Source organism: Protopterus annectens, chromosome 3.part1 (genome assembly GCF_019279795.1).
Source record: "Protopterus annectens isolate FY-2018-M chromosome 3.part1, PAN1.0, whole genome shotgun sequence".
NCBI classification, from domain to species: Eukaryota; Metazoa; Chordata; order Ceratodontiformes; family Protopteridae; genus Protopterus; species Protopterus annectens.
The window spans coordinates 1,123,694,933-1,123,719,705 of NC_056732.1; the positions used below are offsets into that span (position 1 = coordinate 1,123,694,933).

Here is a 24,773-nt window from a genome sequence, read left to right on the forward strand (position 1 = left end):
GTCTTTAGCTCATCATATCATCCAAATGTAACTGCAATTTATGCTATAATTTTTAAATTTGCTTTGTTATACTGTCTATGTTGTACTTTTTAACTTTGTTTTTGCTATACATTTCTGCACTGCATTTTGCATAAAATCTCTGTAAATTGTATCTAAAAGTAATGCTTTTCTCCTGGGTCTTTGCTGAAATGGGGTATATTAGTCATCCCTGTCAGACTATCCAAGTGAACAAGTACTAAATAAAATAAATAAATTGTTTATTTCAAATAAAATACAATTGTACACGCAAGTGACATTTTTAAGTCTTAACAAATAATACAACAAATTATCTACAAACTGCATAGATCATTGTTAAAGGGTTTATACTGAGTTCTTCAATAGTACATTCATGCATGAAGAATTTCAGAGTGAGATAAGATGTATGCTGGTACACTTTCAAATGGTGAACCAATATAAGTATGTGATATAACATTATTGTAGTATACTATGCATTAAGAGAAACATAAAGTATACTATAGATAGCAGGTATCCCATAGAAGATGCTGTTGCTATGCTACCAAGGCAAAATGTCACTGAATGTTGAACCGCCCACTCATAGGGGGATGCATGCTATATACCTTCATATTTAGAAAGGGATTCTCATCTGTCCTATAGTCTATCTTTTGCCTCTCCATCTGTTTGCTAGCAATGTGCATGAGGTGCCTTTTTTCCTAATTGGATATTTTGTTCTGATATCATAAACTTTTCTGTAGTTTAATATCAATTATTTGATTAACTAATTAACATATCTGTCTAGCAGGTCAGCCTTCATACTAACTTAGAGAGGAAATTACCATATTGGTACCTTACTCAGGTGGACCAGAGAACAAAGAAAGTGTATCCCAACAGGAAAAGAGTGTCTGGGCCACTGGTAAGTATGTTGTTTTTTTTTCTTCCCATAATAAAATTATGTTGTGCCTTTCTTAAGAAAATACTCCACTCATAATTAAAAAATACAATGTGAATATAGTAAATAATAATAGGACTTAAAAGTAATACACAATATACCGGTTCATAGGTAAATACTGGGCAATCAGTCTACAGACTATTACATGCCAAACCAATATCCAGATATTGACCAAGGAGAGAACCAAACTGTGCATCTTGTGTATGTAAGGTAAATACTTTAACCATTACGCACTTCCAACCCAGTCAGGCTTTTAGAGTAAAATAATGTAAGCAAATGTCTGAAACATCTACAGGAAGAATCATGTTGCATGGCATCTGACTTTCACTTACAAAATTATTGGTTTTAGGAAAGATGGCTCTCATTTTCATTATGACTCAACTATAAAATAATGGGAGTTCTTAGGTTACTAGTGCTAAATACGGTGTGCAAATATCCACTTGTACCTAGAAAGGGAAGTACACTTCTTTCTTATTGGATTAAAGGTGGCTTGAAAATGCCAGTGTTGAAAGAAAGTGTGCAGTTCAGATGCTTAGTATGATAACTATATCTCAGAGAAAGACAGCAGTATGTAACTCCATCTCTGTTAACTCTGTTTAGTTGTCAGCAATTCTTGGGTTGGTCATTTGGTATATTCTGCAAATATACATATATATGTGTGCACACACACACACACACACACACACACACACACATATATATATATATATATATATATATATATATATATATATATATACATGTACATATATCACCTGGTGATGTGAACACTGTCTCAAGATGTTTGTCACTGTGTTGAAGTGACACCCAGACTCTTATCTTCAAAAATGGGAAAAAGAGGTTGTGAATAAATGTACCACCAGGTGGCTATATATAACACATGAATGTGTGAGTATGGTATGGCATAGTGACTACTGAGCCTGGGAATCTCACAGCTCATTGAAGGGTTGTGTCTGCTGTTGGATTTACCAGGGATGTGTTGTGGTAGAAAAAGTCAGAAGAGGCAGAAAGACCAGAGAAAAGGAAATCTGCTTGAAAACTAACAGGGTCAAAATAGATGAGGCATTATTAATGCAGAATGGGTACAGAATTTGAGTTGATCATTAACCTTTCCCCCCATAATACCTATGCTGTTAGAAGAACTGCAACCCAGTATTGTCCAAGTGGGCTTTGACCCTTCAGCCTTATAATTTGAATATTTGATATTGACCGGGCTTTGGTCATTTGAATGTAGATGGGCTGTCTTGGGCTTACATCCCTTCCAACAATGCTCGATGCAGTGATTCAGTAATATGGTGGTCATATAGCATTGTGACTGCTGGAGTTGTGCTGGTTGTGTCTGCTGCTGGCATTATCAGGGATTGTGCTACTGAAGAGAAATACAGAGCAGGCAGCAAACCAGATAGAGGCAAGTTTCCATGGCAAGTGATGAGTAGCATCTGCCATTAAGCCATATTATTATGGTCACTACCACCTACAAAAATTAGACTCCTGACATCTGGGTCTGATGAGAATTCTGAAGAGAAGTCTCTAGGAAGATACAGGAAAAATGAAGGCAGTGTGGAAAGAATTCCCACTTGGAAGAATTGTTGAGAAGTTACAGAGAAAGTGCCTATGGCCTAGGTTTTGAAAAAGGAAAGAAAGAGAGATATGTGTTCATCAGGTGTTTATACTAAAATTACCCTGATAATACCAGATGGGACTTATTATAGAACAGGGACTGCTGACATATGCCCTATATGACTTTTGTCTTATGGGGCATATGAGCACTCTAAGCCTCTAATTTATGCAATGTCTAAAAGAATAAGTTGTTGAGATAACTCTTCTTGAGATAACATACACACTCACACACACACAGGCACAAACACTCAGAGACACGCACACACACACACACACACACACACACACACACACACACACACACACACACACACACACACACACACACACACACACACACACACACACACACACACACACACACACACACACGCAGTTCTTAAATATAAATTGCAATTGCAAAGTTTTCTAAGGTTTAGCAATCATTAGTTCTGTAATGTCTATAGCATGTTTATTATTGTGACGAACTCTCTACCCCAGGCCAGTAATCAAGGAGTCTCAATCTTCACCACTGACACCAGTGAGAGAAAGCCACTAAAAACAGAAAAGGATTTACATAGTGTTTTTCAAATTCAGCTCTCTGGATCAATCACAATGTTTCACAAGTGCACAAAGGGAACATGCTGCAGACCTGGAACTGCACTCTCTCTCCCTTGATCCCAAACAAGACTGACATTGAAGCAGTACAATTTCCAAGGGGCTGACACACACACACCTGGGTATTTGATTTTCACATATACATGCACACACACACACACACACACACACACACACACACACACACACACACACACACATGCACACATGCATGCACGCACACACACACACACACACACACACACACACACACACACACACACACACACACACACACACACACACACACACACACACAGGCACACACCCACAGACACATATCCTGGGAAAGGCTGGCACAGACTTACTAGCTGTGCCCCTCTCTGTCCAGACTATAAGGTAACAATCTGCCACCAGTCAGTCACTCTAAGGTTCTTATAAGAGTATCCAGTTTTACTGAGTAAAATCAATACTGATGTAAATGGTAGAGTGTAGCCAAAGCCGTAAGGCTTTTCAGAGTGGCCAAGACATCACTAAAATAAGCACAAGTACTTTCAAGATGTCAAACGTAATCTCGAAAAGACCGGCCACAATGAAAGGTATAAAAATATTTTATGATAAATAATAAAATAGAAAACATGAGAATAATAAATAACTAAGTACAATAAACTCTAGAGTTTCAATCACAGGAGAAATAAAAATAGCAGACGACAGATTCGCACAGATTCAGAAAAGCAACACTTAACTAATCTCACTGTATTTCCTGACTGTCTAAAGAATAATTGTTCCCTAGCTAACTTAATACACCAAGGCAAGATAGGATGTTGAGATGCTTACTTCCAAAAGGCAAGGTGATGAGCTTCTAACTAACACTGAACTGAACTATGATAACTCAACTAACTGTCTGTAATAACCAACATAGATCTTTATATCAGGTTCCAAGGAAAATAACACAAAACAAAACAAACTGCTGTATGAGTTCCATTGTCTCAGTGTTGGTTATAGAATGACATCACATTTGACCACCTCACTCTGGTACAATACACACTTAGAGCTTTGCTAAGTTCTGTTGCCGTATCTGAAAATTATAGAACAATTTCAAAGACGTTTACTCTTCCCTTCCAGAATTCCTTGTTTAAACATAAATATTTAATCAGTTATAATAACACTGTTGATACATTTTTAACACAGTAATCTGTGGAGGTCAGTGTGATAGTCAAATGACACAAAATTATCCATAAAACTCCAGCCAGCCATGTTGGCACATACCACACATGAACTGCCCCATTCTGCCTGGCACAGACAGCAATATCCGATGTTGTCACAATAAAAACTTTAAAGATGATAATACAATTATGTCAGCAGCATAATTGATTGGATTGTTACAGTAATGTATTTACTGTAAACATATTTGTTTAGTGTAAGTAAAAAATAGGAGTGAGTGATATGATGCTGCTTATGATAATTGTCTCATAAATATCCCTAACAAATGGGATCACATATTGGTTTTCAAAATAAACACCAGCTTTGCTGATTGTGCAACAGGAAAGTATGACCAGAAGTAATTTGTTCCTCTGCATTCCCCTGTGCCAAGTATCCAAATGTGGCTGCTGTTTGAAAGAGGATCTGCCCTGGGATGCATTTGGTAGAAGTCAAAACTTGCCTTGGATTGGTATGTTTCTCTGACTGACTAGATTTGTAGGGTAGATCTATGCCTAACAGCACCAAGGCCTTGCATTCAGTCTTGACTTCCAGTTGATGTCTGTGTGGAGTTTTGGATGTTCTTTCTATATGATTTTTCTCCTTCTACTTCCCAAAAGCATGTTACCTCACTGTCAATACATTTATATATATGTATATGTGTGTGTGTTGGGGGTGTTCTATGTTGCAGTTGTAATTTAATTTATTATACTTCAAACCATCAAAATACCAGCAAACTAGGCGTTTATGAAACCATATAAATCACAAAACATGTGTTGTTATTGCATGAGTCATATCCAATGACTTTAGCATCTTTGAGATAATACAACAATGAAAAAAAAAACAGACATTTCCCTATTCACTAGCCCAATCTTGACAAAAATGCAGATGACATAGTCCTTTAGCAGTGTAAGTGAACAAAGCACACACATGGACTTACACTGTGAAGCTCAATAGTATGCAGTGCTTCAAAGTGTTTCTTTCATTATCTAACATGAACAATGAAATGGAGAGCAACTTTAATTTGATGAAATGCAGATCTGCAAACAGAATTCGCAATTAGATAATTAAATGCACACATATATATATATATATATATATATATATATATATATATGTGTGTGTGTGTGTGTGTGTGTGTGTGTGTGTGTGTGTGTGTGTGTGTGCCTGCGTGTGTATATATATATATATATATATATATATATATATATATATATATATATATATATATATATATATGTAGAGATAGATATCTTGATGGTGATACAGAGTTGGTAGCTTTACAGTTATGGTAACCTCTCCTTGAAGATCTATTATTATGTGGAAAGTGTCTAAGTCATCACCATACTTTCTTGTTTGAGGGAGATCACTATAACAGTAAGCCATTTGAACAGATTCCCAAGCAAAACAGTTTCCTGTGGTAGGTGGATAGATGTAGAATTCCCTGTAGCACAGCCATGCCAAAATGTATCCAGTCTTTGGGCTATGCTTTTAAAATATGGTGTTTTATGTTTGTTTGGGTCTATACAAAAGTCCATGTGGGTCTTTCTAAAAAAATGTCTTGAGCAGAAAATATTTGAAATATGTTACAGATGTAGTTGCTGGTATACTGGAATGTGTTCTTAATGTGCCTTGCAGAGGCTTATTATATTTGTGACAGCAAAATGTGATAGAATAGGATAACACTTTACTCAGATTCTGTTTGATCATTAGTAGGCATGCACTATCTTTCTTAAATGAGTCAAAAAAGGTAAGTATAAAATCAGAGTTTTTGGAGTTCATCCAGAAAAAGCAAATGTTGCATATTGTTTTGGTAGTGTGTGGAATAGACTGACAATTAAATTATTGATTTAGAGACACTGGCTATAAAATGTTTGAAATAAAAGCTGGCATCATCTTCAGAGGCCTCCTTTTATTGTTGAATAATAGTAAGGTGGTTAGCATATGAATTTCTTACGGCATGAGTAACAGCAACAACAAATTGTGCCTTTCATGATAAGTACATTATTTTTTCTCTACCGCATAGTTTACCAAAAGATAAAGTTATCTTCCCTATTATAAATATCAGTTCTCAAGAGTGTGAAATGTGCCTTCATGGTTGTGTGAAGAACTGTCTTGAGTCATGTCTTAAATTAAGACTGCATTTCTATTTTTTGAAACATTGCTTTTTTTTTCAAAATATTTTTATTTGAGAAATTTAATATACAATAAAGTTAAATGAAATTAACTCTCTTTTTTCTTTTTTAAAAAAATAAAAAAGAGACAAATAAAATGAACTTTACATGAAGTAATAATATAACAATAAACAATCTATAACTATATACAGTATGCTCACCATAGATCAATACATTTAAAATAATTTATAAATATGTAAATGATATATACTATAATATAGAACTACTTTTGTAAAAAATCATATATTTTATTCCAACTGTGTAGAGAAGAAGTATTTTTCAAAATTCTATTCCCGATGGTCAGTTTTTCCAAACAAGAAACTTCATTAAGAAGATTTTTAAATTCTTGTAATGATAGAGAGGAATTAGATTTCTAATTTCTAGCGATAATTTTTCTTGCTATGGCTAGCATAGACCAAATCAAAGGGTAATCAGATACTTTAATACAAGTTGGAAATGGGGTATTAACTAATATTAAGGATTTAGTTAAAGTAAAGTTGTTTGTAAAAATAGCTTGCATAAAAGCATTTATATCTTCCCAATTTTTTTCATTTCATTACGATCATAGAACATATGAGACCAATCAGCATTTACTTTATTATTACATCTCCAACAGTTTATATCCTTTTCCCAATTTTACTCAATGTAAGAGGAGTAATAAAGGATCTATTTAGATATTTCCAGGAAAATATTTTCCATCTTAACAAGGAAGTAGTCATATTAGATGATTTCAAATATTGAATTTGTCTTTGTCTGTGGGAGAATAATTATTAATGGAAAAGAAAAAGTTCCAGTAACTGTCAGAGTAGACATCTAAATCCGATTTGATAGCTTTATATATTTGCGAGTGTTTATTAGTGGAAGGAGAATTATTCTGAAGAGATAAAATCAAGTAATTTATTAAGTTTGGTATAACTTTCTTAACTGAAAAGGGCATTAAGTCAATTTTATTTTGTATAAAATTTCTTTTTTCATGTAACTCCAACCAATAAAGGGACCCAAATCTGAATTCAACATCTAGTAAATTAACTGATTTTAAAACATTATTTGACATCAATTGATACCAATAGAATACATTTTTCTGTTTAAAAATACACATTTTATTAGAATCAGAGGTAAAAAGAATACCTGATGAGTAGGCTATGGAAAGAGAAGGAATAACCAGTCTTTATAACATTATACTTAAATATGACATTTCTAAAAGATTTTAACAAAAGAGTTAAATAATTACTTTTAAATTTTAGGGAACAAAAGGTGGAAAGCTGATCTTTTAGGACCCAAATTGATGGGTTATTTATAAACAACAGTTTTTGAGAGTTATTTTTATAGTATAAAACATTAATATAGTAGTATAAAACAATATTTCAAACAATGTTTTCCATTTAGCTTGATAATTAGTATCAATTAAGAGAGAAATCACTTTTACCATAGATGAAATTGAATAAAATTCAAAATTAGGCAGCACTATACCTCCATTATCCCAGCTTATCATATGGTGAGATAAAGCAGTTCTAGATTTATTTGGAAACCATAAAAATTAAAAAAATTGCATTTATTTTTTTAATTATCCAGTAGGGAAGAGGTATAGAGATGGATTGAATAATTTAAAGAATTTTAGGGAGTAAAATCATTTTAATAATAGTGAGTCTTTCATCCATAGAGAAAGGTATTCTATTCTAATTCTTTGTTAAATTTTCAATTATTGTAAGACAATTGTTATAGTTAATTTGTACAATATCCTTAATATTTTTAGCTATTGAAATGCCTAAATAAAGAATTTGATCAGATTGAGTTAGATATTTTTTATAATAATCTTGTAAATTAAATTGTGTTGGGCCAATTAAGAGAATTTGTGTTTTATTATTATTAAAAGTTAGACCAGATTTCCTTTGAAAATGATTTATGTTATTAAAGGGGGTTTGAATAGATGTATTTTCATCAGCTAGGGTGAGAAGAATGTCATCAGCAAACAACTGTATTTTATATAATAAAGTGGAATTTAAATTATAACCTGTTATATTGTTATCACATCTTATTAAGTTCGCCCATGGTTCCATAATTAGTGTAAATAATAAAAGGGATAACGGACATCCTTGTTTAGTGCCTTTAACTAATGGTATATTTTGTGATATACTTGTGCCAATCTTAATGTATGCTTGATTATCTATATATAACTGAGTAATGAGATTTATAAATTTATTAGAAAAATTCAGTTCTTTTAATAGGATAAATAAATAATTCCAGTTAATAGAATCAAACGCACTATGCATATCTAAACTAATTAATGTCAAATTTTTATTTAATTGTTTAACTGATTCAATCAAAATTAAAGTTCTTTTTATGTTATCATATGAATTCCTATTTACTATGAATCCTGTTTGATCATCGTCAATCAAATTAGGTAAAAATTGTTTTAATCTATCAGCATAAATGGACATGAACATTTTGTAATCTACATTGAGTAAAGAAATGGGTCTATATGAAGAACATTTGGTTGGATTTTTGTTAGGTTTTAATATGGGAAAAAGAAAAGTGTATTTCCAAGAAGGAGGGGTTTTGATAAAGTTTTGTGCGAGGTTAAAGACTTCATGAAGTAATTTTAGTGCCAGATTAGGTAATATTTTATAAATTTCTGGAATGATGCCATCATTTCCCGGGGCTTTATTTTGTTTTAATTTGTTAATTTGTGTTTGAATATCTTTAAAGGATATAGATTTGTCTACACTATCTTTCTGTTCATTAGATAGCCTTTTATTAGTATATTTGCTAACAAAAGTTTTTATATCTTCTTTAGGATCTATTGTGTTAGAATTTTGGTTGATTTTGTTAAAAAATTTCCTAAATGAAACATTGCTTTTAAAGCACAGATTGTAGTAACATAAATCTTGACTGATAAAACCAAAAATTTAATCAAATAAAACACTTAAATTGTCTAATAGCCTAAAATACAGAAAAAACAAGGGATTCATACCTTGCGATATTGTCCAAGAAACAAATCCTTTACTTGCAAGTATAAGACTTCATTATATTAGGCTTTTTATCATTTGTAAGTTTTGTGGCCTAAGTAGAAAAAGAGCTTCTAGCAAGATTTAATATTTAGTCCTCTAAAGTGGAAAATGAAAAGTCTGCAGTTTTGAACTTGGGATGTAATCCTCTTTGCTGTTGCTGAGTTGCACTTAGGTAGATGATATGTCTGTGGTGTAACATCTGCAGACAATGCAATGCCTGGGCCAAGAAGGACTAATTAATACTATACAAGTCTTATCCTATTTACTTACTACCGTCTGAATTACAGGAAAGGAATGAGGCATTCACTAAGTTTGATGTTCATTAAAAATTAAGCACCTGTTTTTCAAATTGTCTCATGATAGTTAAGGAAACAAAAAAGTCTGACTTATGATATGCCAAAGAGGTCCATTTCTTGAAGAATGCACATCTATCCAGTATGATAAAATCCATGTGGTCTCTTTACTAGACACACATTAATTTCATATTGTTTATTTATTTATTTTTTACCACAGTACCATTGCTTTATCCATACTGATTTGCAAGTATCATACCAGGAGCATTTTCCTGGGCATCTAGGCCATGTGCAGTACATTTGTGCATTTAAGCTGATGTGCTGTGACTTCTGTTGAACTATATACAGACCTATGTTGTCAGCAGCCAACTTTTCTATTTGACTAGACACAATATTGCCAGTAGTAAAGTGCACATTTTCATTAATTTGGTCTAAAATCCAGGTATGATAAGAAACTGTATGTGATAAATAGTTAATACCTGGCAGCTAAAGTACTATGTGTGTACCTACTTTTACTGTCTTTATCTAGTAACACAGAATAATTATTGAAACATAAAGATGCAAAACAGGCAGCTTTTGCCCTCTTGTTGACGTCTGTTTCAGAGACAGAGTCATGTCTGCCTTCTGAAACCTGTATAAATCATACATAAGGCAGACTTTTACATTGTGATGGCATTTTGGGTGACAGAAAGTATGAGCCTATGCAGTGACTGGTTTTAAAACATCCTTAAAATTAAATTATAATATGATGGTGCTTCCATGTAGATTTTATCTGGAATCATTATAACTTCTCCATATTTATTCCCAGGGGAGAAAGGGTTTCCATACAGGCCAGTGAAAAACTTATCCTTAATATTTAATGTCTCCATAAAGGAAATACTCTGAGGGAACCCAACCAGAAAGGAAAAGGAGAACATGTACGTTCATCAAATAAAAATCTTCCTTAGTAGATGTGACAGCATATGGGGACATTTTCTTTCATTTTTACCCCCTTGAACCTTCACATGTTCAAGAAAAATGTTATTTCTCAGTATTATATCCATAGAGCTGATCTTGAACAATGAAGGTATCAATGTATGCCTTTGCAAATCTGATATGATTTCCTACAATATATTTAAATATTCCCTTACAAATTTCTTAATATTAAAGGAAAGCAAGCAGCAAGACAGAAGGCAAAAGAAACATAGCTACAATGAGATTAGCTTGATTAAACTCAGCTAATTCACTAGGCTAGTGAGACATTAAAATACCTAATCTGACAAGATAACAGTTGACAGCACTATAGATACTAGCAATGGTACTGTCGACAGCCTTTATTCTAAAAGCGTTGACTTCAGTAAGGAAAATAGTGAACCATAAGATAATAACTTCACGTCCCAGTTATTTGCCAGTTCCTTTTTCAGAATCAGAGCATTAAGTGCTAATTGTAAAATATTCCAGGTCTTCAATTGTTTCCTTATATGGATCACATTTAGTGGAATATACCACTTTATATTCTCTCTCCAGTTTCTTAAATAACTTTGTGGTGCTTATCTCTTACTGAAAAGGATAACATAAAGATACAATGTGGAAAAAAAGCACTTACTAAAGGTGTTAAGAAATGCAATTATAATACACAGCCACACTTTTGCCTTAGCTTTACTTCTTATTCAAGATCATCGAAGAAAAATAAAACTAGTTGATGAGCATGAGGCACTATGAAACAGTCTAGTGCTTAAATGGGATGATGCGAGGGAATGAAAATGATCAGAACCAAGGAATGATCCTAATGATGGTGGCTTTGTTTAAAATGACTTGAAGAGCTATTAAGGCTGTAAGGAATGCTGGCAAGAAATCTGCAAAGCTTTTGACATGGACTGAGGCAAAAGTGATGGAAAATGATGGCTGGGGAAAGAAAACATGTAAGCGAGTAAACCCAAAGTGTGAGGGAGATCATGATGAAAGAGTAGGTTAGGTGAGTACTGAGAATGTGTATCATCACATAAGTCTGACATAGCAATTAATTGTGGCATTATAAAATAAAAGCAAATAATACAGTGGAGACTAGATAGAGGGAAATGTTGGAGTCATGGGACAGATAATGCAATGTTGTCATATATATTCTGAGAGAGTTATAACATAGAAAGGAACAAACACAAACAAATGTGTAAATCATATAGATGAGGCATATTAAGACATATATATATATATATATATATATATATATATATATATATATATATGGAAGATTAAAACTATAGAACTAGAAAGACTATACAGGAATGACTTTTGAGGCTTGAATGGAAGTAGATTAGGAAAGCAAAGGAAATGAAGAGGTGAAAAAATGTCCTATGACTGCTTATAGAGAACATGTTGAAGACTCATCAGTGAATATTAGAAATGATATAATTAGCATTTAGGGAGAGGGATAAAGGACTGAAGCAGTGAACATTTAGTGAGATGGATAAAGGACTGAGGCAGTTAGCATTAGCGTGTAAGATATAGAGTTGAGGCAGTGAAAATTAATGAGTAGGAATGAAGGACTGAGAGACATTAGTGAGTGTGGATGAAGGACTGGGGGACGGAGCATTAGTGAGTGGGATAAAGGATGGAGGCAGAGAGTACTACTTAGTAGGATAAAGGACTGTGATGGTGAGAGCAGATACCAGTGGATAAAGGAATGACACATTGAGAGTTACTAATAGGATATAAATGATTGTGACAGTGAGCATTACTGAGAAGCAGCAAAGGACAGAGTCAGTGAACATCAGCTGAGGGAATACATAATGAAGATAGTCAACCTTGAGTGAAAGGCACTGAAAATAAATACCAGTGAATAAAAGAATGAGGCAGTGAAGCATTGGAAAAGTGGGTCAGTGCAAGCTATATTATAATACGGACAGGAACGGACAGGCTCACTAGTGTTGCAACACCTATCTGTCTGAATAATACATGGCTGATAGACTTTTGTCAGCTCTGCCACCTACCTCATGGTTTCTACCTTCTGGGAACCCCTCCCCCTCTACCAACATCACAGCTGAGGTTATTTAGTATTGAAAACTACTCAGGCACCATTTTTAAAGTTAGTGTCCTTCCAACAAAGTCTCCTGGCATTCCAGCTTTGTGTGCTTGCCATGTAAGTATGAAATTACACAACAGCTGATATATTTAAAAAATACTTGCTAAAAACTGACTGTTATACTATCATAAATCCTTTGTATACCACTGCTGTTGTACCGATTACTGTGCTATCTCTAATACAGCTATTGAATGTGTTTAAGGTTGTTATCAGCATTGGCATCATGTGAACTGCAATTGCTGCACTGATATTATGCAACTATTTTGCATGTACCGATGTGCTAAACAGTTATTCCATAACCCATCCAGTATCGGTTAACAAATTTACACAGCCAAGACTGTTGCATATCCATTGTATTGTGCTAGAGTTATCGTAACAGTCCACAAAGTCTAGAGTACTGTATTTTACTTGCAGTGGTCAGAAGCACTGGTTAATACCGCTAGATTTTATTTTACCTACTGCTGTGCTGTATTTCTGAATTATTGGTTTGAAGAACAGGTTGTATATCCACTTTGTAGTTCTAAGAGTTATAGTAACAGTGTATAAAGACTAGAGAGTTGTATTGTTACTTGCAGGGGTCAGAAGCACTGGTTTATTCCTCCAGATTATATTATACCTTCTGGTGTACTGTATTTATGAGTTATTGGTCAGAAGCAAAGGTTGTTACCTCATATTAACTGTTTAACCATTGCTGTGCTAGCCTGATTGATACTGTAAGCCACTGTTAGTTAGAATATCAGCTTTGTATACATGCCTTGCTCTGTTGGTCTTTCACAGTTTCTCTTGTAATTGCTGCACTCCTATACCTTGATTCCTGACCAGTCCCTCTTCTCCACACTGCTATATCTCATCTTGTAAGCCTTAATCTCCTCCTGCCATCATCTATTAAGCCTTCACCTAATACAGTTCTTACCAACTCATGATTGAGTGTGAGCTATGTGTACCACCCCACGGTCCACTACAAATCAGAAGTCCACCCACCACCCTACCACCGTTGTGGAGCAACAACTGATAAAGTTATCTGCAAATATTTAATCTACTGTAGTGTATGTTTCTCTGTACATAATTTACCTTCCTGTTAATGAGTATAATAAAAGACCATACTACCAGTGGTGTGCACACTTGCCAGATGCTAGATAGAAATAACTCTCACCCAAAAACTGCTCCCAATTCTTAGTAGACATTAAACTTCTCACCATGTCCTAATAATTTTATGTTTAAAGACCTACACAGTCCTGAATAAGCTATATCTTAAGACGGACAGGAACGGATAGGCTCACTAGTGCTACAACACCTACCTGTCTGAATAATACATGGGTGATAGTTTTTCATCAGCTTTGCCACGTGCCTTGTAGTTTCTACCGCTCTGTTCACCCTTGCTACAATTGGGCTCTCTCCACTCCCATACCGTATTCCCGATTCCCACCTACCTCCACTATACCTTCATTTAAAATTAACCATAGCTCCACCTTCCAACCAATAACCAATCCCATCAGACCACACCACATTACCAGGAAAAGTCAGACACTAACCCCTCATTTCACATTAAACCATGCAACACATCTTTCTATCCCTACATCACTCAACCTCTAGCAAATACACACATATACTTCCCCTCAGTATGACATCTTTAAAATTAACTCTACTTTTTACTACCAGTTCTCTATTACTTCTGTTATATACACTCTCCTCATATGATATTCCTCTTCAACACACCTCTCTCCCCCTGGCATACCTCCTCATATCTCAGACCATGTAATTATCAACAGTTTCTTATAGCCCCTACCCTCTTCCACACCACTAGTACAGACTATCACACACTCAAATTTCTTCATCAGCTAACTCTATCTCCAGTCACACTTAGTTTCACTAAGATCCAATATAAGCTCTCCAAACTCATTCTTCACATAATTAAGCAATTAAATCAATCAGGAGACATCTACCCCAATCCTGGTCCCACTCCAACCCATAGTTCACAAGCCAGCTCACCTCAATTTAACCTTGCTCTACTCCACCAGAGAAACAAATTACTTCTCCTCCTTAACATGAATATTAGGAGCATGACTAACAAAACTAACAACCTGCATGCCCTACTATCCCACTATTCCCCTGATATAATAACTCTGACTGAAGCATGGCTAAAACCAGATATCAGTAGTAATGAAATCACTGCCCCAGGCTACCATATTCTATGCAAAGACAGAATAAGCAATAAAGGGGAGTAGCAATCGTATACAAAGATCACCTGACACTGGACCTCTTTGACCTCACTATCCCTAATATTGGAAATGCTGAATTACTTATAGCTAAATTAACTATTAACGCCAACAGACACCTCAGTATCATAGGTAGATACATCCCACCAGACAACAACATTGCCACACTTGAAAATTTGCTACAATGGTGTTCCAAATGTCTTTCTCAAGAGACCATCCTCATGGGGGACTACAATATTGATTGGATCCTTTGTTCTTCTCCAACTCCAGAGGTTCACGTTAACCTTTACGGCTTTGCACAAGTCATCACAACTCCCACTAGAACTGATAAAACCTCTAACCACCTATCCATACTTGACTGGATTCTGATTAATACTCTCCACCTATCATCATATTCAGGCTGTCTCCCAGACAGCCTGAGCGACCACTCCCCAACTTTCCTCCTAAGAGAATGGACCCATCTAACATATCAAACCTCCTCCTGCACAATTAGAAGCAAATAAATTTCAGTCCCAATAATTTTCTCTCTTCCCTCAAAAATTGTTATTGGGAACATATCAGGCACCTTCACTTGGATGAAGCAGTACTCTCCTTTAACAACACCTTCCTTAATGTACTCAACTGCCATGCACCAACCAGAAACATTCAAGTCAAATCCAATTATGCACCCTGGTTAAGCAAAGGAACCAGATCCCTACTCAAAGCCAGAGATAAAGCCTGGGTACAGTTCCATAAGAACAAAACCAGCACTACTAAACAAACGTTCCTTGAACTTCAAAATAAGGCAAAAATATTGATTAAAATAGACAAATCCAACTACTACCACAATATCCAAACCAAACATCACAATAATCCACAAAAGCTCTGGGCTAAAGTTAATTTATTGCATCCAAGTAAAACAACTACTCCCACTCCTAAAACATATAACAACTATGAAAATGTGGCCACACAATTCAATAATTACTTCACTGAATCCATTCAAAAACTAGCTAACAACCAGACCAGCTCTAACCTCACTCCCCTTATCTTAAACCACAATATATACCTACATAACTCCACCAACCAATTTAACTTAAATCCAGTCCCCATTCATTTCATCAACAAACTATTAAAAAAACAAAAACCAACTACCTTAGCTGCTGATAATCTCCCTGCAGAATATCTACAAATTGCAGCAGAAGCTATCTCTTACCCAATAGCCATACTCATAAACAGATCAATGACAGAAGCATATGTCCCTACAATCTGGAAGATTTCTCACATTCTACCACTGCACAAAGGAGGTAGCTCATGTGAATTAACTAACTATTGCCCTATTGCCATTCTTTCACCCCTATCAAAAATCATTGAAAGAGTTGTTCACATCCAACTCATGGAATATCTCCTCTTAAACAATCTCCTATCCCACACCCAACATGGGTTTCATCCTTCACTTAGTATAACATCCCTATTGTCCTTTACAAACAAGGTTAACCAGCACAGAAACAATTCCCAATTTGAATCAGCCATATTCCTTGAACTATCAAAGGCATTTGACATGGTCAACCACAACAAACTCATTAGTGTTCTTTCCATCCATAACCTCAGCAACCCAACTATTACTTGGTTTTAAAGCTACTTAGCAGGCCATCATCAAGCTGTCCGTTGGCAACAATCCCTCTCACACCTCCTCCCAGTCACCTTAGGGGTCCCATAAGGCTCCATCTTTGGACATCTTTTATTCTCTCTCTTTACTAATAAGCTTCACTCTGCTACACTCCATGCCACAATGATTCAATATGCTGATGACTCCACTTTGATCTGCTCAGCCTCTTCCCTCTACAAACCATCACCCAAGATTCCTTCTTATCTGTGGAAACCTGGTTAACCAACTCACAGCTTATACTAAATCTCAATAAAACCAAACTTCTGCTTTTCTGTCCAACTTGGAATACCTCACCCTCCACAACCTTCCACATCTTCTCCAAAAATAAAACAATGATCACTACAACTACCCAAACCAACCTGCTAGGGGTTACAATTGACAGTAACCTGAAATTTGATCTCCATATTGCCCATACCATCAAAAGAGTTCACAAGAAACTTGGCCTTCTATATAATTCCATCAGTGGAGGCCCGGGGGAGAAAAATGGTTAATTAGTTAATATAGGTATACAAAAAAAAAAAAAATAAAAAAAAAAAAAAAAAAAAAAAAAATTAAGCATAAAAGATAATCAGACTTTTAGTATAGTAAATGTACATGTCAGAGGAAATATACATAACAATTCCTAATAAACAGTACAAAAGTCACAATTGCCAGAAAACACCTCCTATCAACATTCTTATATGCATCCCCAATCTTAACCAACCTCCGGAAAACAGACCTTGCCAGATTCTAAGCTTGTTATAATAAAATCTCTAAATATGCCACCAATGCATCTTACAAGTCACATCACTGTTTATCCCTTAAACAGTTCGAATGACTTGATCTCCCTCAACTCCTACACTTTAATCAACGTATTCTAGTACATAAAACACTCCATCACCCAGAAAGCACTCCAGTCCTCAAAGACGTCATGCAACCCTACTCTGCTTCAAGATCCCTTCGATCTAACAATAAACTACTACTGCAAGTCATTAAGCTAAAAACTCAGCCAGTGAATCCCTTTTCTTCAACTACACTTCCAAACTATTGAACAGCCTACCAAACTCACTAGTGACCAACTCCTCAACTGCGCAGTTTAAAAAACTCCTAAAAACCCATCTTGCCAATTCCTGCTCTGTTCCTGCAGCTCCCCTGGATAGCTAAGTCCTCTCTTCCACTTCACTTATTTACTTCTCTACTAACCCTTCTAACCTAACTGTTTTAGCACCACTGTGATAAGCATTATGCTGACTGCACATAACTCTTTGTAAATACTCATTATAATCGCTACATCTGCCAAACTAGATGCCTCTATATACTTATCTATTGTCATTGCTTAATTTCTGTTATCCTGAATGTAACAATAAATTCTCTGTATGCACTATATTTCCAGTGTTACTGTGTTACATACTCTGTTATCATTGTTTACTATGTACTTGATGTCTTGGAGCTTTTCTCCCTGGGCCTCCACTGAAAAAGGACATATGTCCAGTTGGACTTTCCTGGTAAACAAATGTAAAATAAATAAATAAATGAATAAATAAATAAATAAATAACTCTAATATACTAAAAAGTAATTAACAGTGTGATATAAGAATAATTATTGGACTGATGCTGCATAAGGCAAGTATAGTTGCCACTGGTAATTAAAGGTTACTGTCATTGTTTGTGTAAGGGCAAAATATTTTGTTTCTAAACTGGAAGAATTTTTGTCAAAACTGGTGGCAGTCACAGAGAACAAGTGGTAGATAGTGATTTAATTTATACAGAAGACAAAACAGTGGATAAAGGAAGGGACTGGGATAGTTTTTTAGATACAAACATAGCCTTTGATCCAACAGAATGCAATTATTTTTAGAATGTTAGATGGAATAGTGCAGGGACCATTTTTTGAGGATGGGTACAAAACAGAGCAGGGGTACCATAGCTGTAAAGATAAGAATTGCAGAACTGTATAAGTGTTCAGGCTGGACTGAAAGAGAGAGAGCAGTCAATGCTGTCCATTATAACTGACCTGGACACTGTGGCTGAGGCTTGCTGCTACAGGGGATGTTTGGGACATTTAATTCATAAGATGATTATGTCTTGATGGCTGAGAACCTCAGACAAGAAATTAGGGGAACCTGGGGATGAATTTAAAATTTGGGAGGGAGCAATTAGAACTGGAAGACATTTGAAGAAAACAGTGCAATTAAAGGCTGACAAGTCAAAGAGAAGGTTAACAAGGAAAGGCTGACGGAGCAAAATATTTAGGACTAATAATGTATGACAGCATGGAAATGACAACAGATGATGACTATGATAAGATGAATCAGGAGCGCTAAACGAGGTCTAAATAAATGGTGTAAAATAAGTGATGCCATGAGAATTAGAAAACATATGGTAAAAATGAAAGTGGGTATTAAGATTCTAATTTCTAAGTAGTTTTTTACCATATCATTTGATTCAAAATTAATAATCTGTTTGCAGACAGCATGCAGAGAGGGGACACAAGAAAAGAAATGGGAGCAGGAAAAAACAAAGAGTAGATATAGTAGGTTCCAAATCTAAAAACATTCGTACTTATAAGATTTAGTATGTTAACCCAATTGTAATGGTCAAAAGGAAGGTGTTTGTCTAAAGTGTAAACACAGGATGGCATCAAGGTCTGTCAGTTTGTTGTCTGAACTCTTGGCCTTAAGTAGAATCACACTGATGTGGTGCAGTGGTAGAATTGTTTTAGAGTTTAGGCTAGGAGATCCATCAGTGGTACTTTGCTTAAAAAGGCATATTGGAGGCCGAAAAATCTTTCAGCCATATGCAGAATCATGGGAATGACAGGTGCAGACCATCCTTGGCTAACCATGTACAATTATCAAGCATCTCATCCCATATCGACACATATTGGATTGCCCTAGAATAACAGAAGGTGTTTAGCTTATTGTTAAAACCATCTTTTCTTTAAATCATTACATCATTTTTGGTGATATAAGGATTTCACTCAAAACTAGGCTCTTACCTGCATTCATAATATGTATGGATATCTGAGCACCAGGTTGTTTATCCCAACATGGACCACTACCATACCATAATCATATTTGTCTGGTTTAAAGGTCCTAAGTGTGCTTGTAATAGCAGTAGTCTTGGGCCCCATGAAAAAGCTCACTATCGCCCTGCTTTTGTCTAGCCTCATGAGTGCAGAATTCATGTGTCTAATTATGGAGTCATTTCTCTTGGTCTTTAATGAATGCTTGGATGTAATTGGTCTAGGAGATTCTGTTTACTGTTGATTATTATTAGTGTTACCATTACACTGTGTTGTAATGGTTAGATTATACTAGGCCTTGCACCTAATGTGCCATTGTGGATTAGATGTGATGTAGGTGAATGATGCCCCTGGGTTGTGTTTGTAAGTGTGTGGCCTCAAATTTGGCTAAGTATTTGCATTTCTCACAAGTGGTAAAAGATCATTACCTCTGAGCACTGGGCAATTCTTACATTGCCTGAGTATACCCAGCGCTGTGAGGCTAGCAACAGAGGGTGGACCTGCATAATTTGCATTTTAAAGAAGGGTATGAGGTGTGTCATCATCATAGGGTCATAGGTTTATAGGTTAGTATTAGGTTATCAGCCGTAGGGCCTATACAAGGCTAGCCATAACAATTCCCTGGTATTTCTTCCCACAAAATTTACTACCCTGGACCCCTGTCTAGCAGGGTGACTGACATGATCCCCGGGGTGAATTTGCTATCTCCCATCCAATCGTCAAGGTTCTTTTTGAAGAGGGCCATGCTCTGCTTCATCTATTAAAGAGTCTGGGGAGTCTCTGGGTCAGGAACCTATCCCTCCAGCAGGTTTTGTTCATTGTGATGACAAGGTTTAGATCCCTGGAGCATGTGGCTCTAAGGGATTGGGATTTCTTTAAGTGTAGCATGTCCAACAGCTCTAGGTTTGACATGGCCTTGTATGTTAAGCAGAGATCGCCTCTGAGTAGACCATATGCAACAGAGTATAGGTGGAGTTTTTTTAGACAGTCAGCATAGGGCATCTGCTTTAGGCCTGTGATTCTTTTAGTGAGGTATTTCTGTGGCCTTTCCAGTTGTTGCAGATGTCTTGAGAGGTATATACCAAATGGAGCATTGTATTCTATAATGGATCTAATGAGGGATGAGTACAATGGGACAATGACCTCCTTTTTTTCTGGATGAAAAGCCCTTAGTGATGAGGTGTGCCAAATAGAAGGATTTCCTGACTGTTGTGGCAATGTGGTTATCAAAGGTGAGACCACTGACCACCTGTGTCCCTAAGTCTCTTATCACACTTTTGATGTTTAGTGTGCTGCCACCTATGTGGTAATTCATGGGTACATGTTTTTTTTCCAAAGGGGATAACTATTCATTTCTTGGCATTGAGCTTGAGCCCATGGCTCAGGCACGAAGCATCTGTTTCTGTAAGTCCCTTTGTAGAATATCCACATCATTTGGGAATTCAATAATGGCTCCCAGTTTGCAGCCATCTGTGAACTTTGATAGCCAGAGTTCAGAGAAGTAAATGCCAAACAAGAGCGGTCCCAGGACTGAACCCTGAGGTACTACACTTGTTACTTGGAGCTGGATTTGGAGTCAGCTACTTTTACAGTATGGGCTCTGTCAGTAAGACAGTTGGCAACCTATTGAGTGACATAGGGATTAATGCCCAGCTTAGTAAGTTTATCTATGATTCCAGAGTGGGGGTGGTGTTGAAGGCCTTGACAAGGTCCAGATAGGCTGTGTGGACCACCTTACCCTTGTCCACAGCTCTGGAGACTGATTCGAGGAAGTCAGTCAGGTTCAAGAGACAAGATTGGCCCTTCATGAACCCAAACTGGGTGGGGTCCAGTGTTTGAAGGTTTCCAATGTCTTTGTTTATAAGTTCCATGATAATACACTCCATGCCCTTGCAGAGCAGACTTGTCAGACTGATGGGACGGTAGTTCCCAGGATCCAAGGTGGATCCCCCCTTATGGAGTGGGATAACTTTAACTGTGCACTACTCAGTGGGCATGAAGCCTGAGGTGAGGCTATGATTAAACATGACACTTAGGTCAGGTGCCAGTTCATTTTGTAGTTCATATAGTACACAGCCTGGGATGTCGTCTGGTCCCATGTATCTGTATTCTTAGCTTTGCAAAGTGTATTTTTTACCTGTGTGGCTGTTATTACCAGAATTTGGCAATCTTTCCATATTAAGATGGGCCCTTTAGGGGGTGAGAAGGGGGTGAAGTTGGCACTGAATCGATTTGCCAGTTTATTAGCAATATCCTCGGGATCAGTATATATAATAACATTCTGCTGTAGCTCAGAGCAGATCTGAGCATTGCCATTTAGATTTATTTTTGACATAGCTATAGAATGCCTTATGGTTGTCTTTGGAATCCTTGGCAATTTTATTTTCATAACTAGCTTTGGAGGATTTTATGAGGGATCTCAGCTTCTTACTGAGGATGGTAAGGGAGTTTTTTGCATCCTGGGATTTTCCTCTTTTCTGCAACAGTTTCTTCCTTTTGTTGTAAAGTTTGTTTATGGCAGGAGACCACCAGATTGGCTTCCTTTTTTTGGAGGAGAGCATCTTGGTTCTATTTGGGATGGCACAATTCATACATGAGTGGATGTGCTCATACAGTGCCTTAGTGTAGGATTCAGCAGTTGAACTTTCAGTTCCCATCTGCATGTGTGTTATGAAGTTTATCACTTCTGACTTGAGTAGCATGAAGTTGGCTTTGGAGATATTTTTTACAGAGGTTTCCTTACTGGGGGGGGGGGGGGGGTAGGGATATGGATGGCAAGTGTGATTAGCTTATGGTCAGACCTGACCAAAGAGATGGTGACCATAGGTGTGGAGCATCGATTTCCCCTGTTGGTAATGAACAGGTCTAGGATACTGGAGCCCCTGGTGGGACTATGGATTAGTTGATCCAGGGCATTGGAATCTATGAATTCCAAGAAGCGTTGGGCAAAGGTGTTAGTACACGAGTAGTTTTCCCTGTTAATGGCAGGGCAGTTGAAATCACCCAGTATTAGGGTGTTTGGCTGTATCTTAATATTTTCCAGTATGTTTAGAAAGGTGTAGTGAGAATCTTGGAGCATGGTGGGGAATCTGTAGCAAGCTACAATTTGGATTGCAGTCTTACCTAGTGTTAGTTGCATCCGGAGAATTTCAGATGCATTGTGTTGGGCAATTAGCCTGGTGGTGTGAATATCCTTGGTGAATATGGACACTCCTCCACCTTTAGTGTTTCGGTCTTGGTTTTGTGGCCGAAAAGTGTGATAAGAGTTGTAGCCTGGTATTGCAGGGGTGCTCTCTGGAGCCTTGAACCAGGTCTCAGTTACTGCACAGATATTGATGTTCTCCATTTTTAGGAGTGCCTCGAGATTGTGCATTTTGAGGTTTAGAGTTCTAGCATTGAGTAGCATTACCTTCAGATTTTTTATGTTTGTATCTGTTACGGTGGTGGTTTTGTCTTTTGAACCTTGCCTAAAAAATACACTATAGGGGTGGCAAGAGCATTAGCCAGTAACCTGAATCCCAGCCTTTTCTCATAATCTCCATACTAATTAAGTACTATGTATTCTCATCCAAATTATTAGATTTAATACTTTTACTTCCCAGTTACGTAGTCCTTACAATACTAGAAAACATGTATTGCTGTATAAATCTAAGTTGCATGTCATTATTTATGTCCTATTTCTATTTCAACTACATTTTATCATTTGACTTTTACATTTTTTTGCGTGCTTCTGGTTCAAATTGTGCAAGAAAAAGGTCCCTGGACCAGTTCACTTATTTGGAGTTTTCTGGTTTGGAGAATGATTCTGGGTGTATAACTTTTTTATGCTGATAATGTAATAGTGTTAAAATAAGAAAATCAGTTAGCAAGAATAAATCAGTCACATTTGACAGTAGCGAAGTGCAAAGAAAAAGCAGGTTGTATATTTTTTATAGCTAAGCATGTCAATTCAGGACGAGCATTAACAAAGAAACCATTCTGTGTGCGGTGTATATCATAACAATACAACAAGAAATGGTAAAATTTGGTACAGAGTGCTGGATAGACCATAGAGTAAGCTTGGAACAGATGTCTTTCAGTTCAAAGATTGTTTAAAATGACCATAAAATGAAATTAAGGGAAGCAATGTACAAGATGTAATTTAACAATGCATTTAAGGGCATGTCTTTTATGATATGGAGTATCTAATGTAGGTGTTTCATTGGTACACTGTATTCAGATATGGAACTGAAAAGATTTCAGTAGGAAAGTCAACAAGTGAGTTCCTGACTGAACAATCAACATTCCCACAGTCAAGTAAAGAAGAAAGTTTAAGATGCAAAAAATTCTCATAAAGGAATCTCATAGCATTAACAGTGACTATTATATAACTGTTCATTTATTATATATATTTTTGACTATAAACATATTGCCTTGTAAGGTCTTTATCTATTGCCTGCTGACTTATTTAGGTTGTATAGATTAAAGGGTTGGCTGGCTCAGTTTCAGCGTAAGAATGAAAGGAAATTAGCTGGACAAAGGTTTTACAATTATAAAAGAGCATGATATTTGTATTTTTGAAAAAAAACAGAACCAAGTCAGAATGCAGTAAATTTCCACAGAAAAGCATCCTGAAAGAGTGCTTGTTAAAATGCCATTCAACTAAGCCCTTTCAGTGTTTATACTGAAGAAGGAATAGAGATGATTGCTCAAAGCAGGCATGTCCCAAATCACATGTAATGAGTATGTAAAATATACTTGACAAGCCTTCAGCAAAGAGCTGTGTCAAAAAGTGAATATAGATAGATCTAAAGTATGTACAGAGAAATTGCCAGAAGCAGTATTAGATGAGCCAGGAAGTGTTTATCTAATTTATTTCAGTAAGGCAGCTGGGGTAGCAGGCTTAAGCCAAAGAAGCAGTTTTAGTCACCACTTAAGAAAAGCAAACCTTTAAAAGTTTTACACAAGACCCATTAAACTATGTATCATATATAGTACATGGTAAGTGAAAAGCAACAGTTAACATAAACATTTTTATATAAAATACAAACCGT

The 24,773-nt window shown here is 36.2% G+C and overlaps 1 protein-coding gene across 1 annotated transcript in view; it reads left to right on the top strand.

The window, feature by feature from the left end:
• The window catches only part of LOC122797756 (transient receptor potential cation channel subfamily A member 1-like), a 1,191,690-nt gene that overhangs the window by 1,127,563 nt on the left and 39,354 nt on the right, over positions 1 to 24,773 (top strand). Inside the window, exon 27 of the mRNA XM_044066280.1 lies at positions 800 to 914. Coding sequence (XP_043922215.1) covers positions 800 to 914 — 115 coding nt within the window. The remainder of the gene's footprint in view (positions 1 to 799; positions 915 to 24,773) is intronic.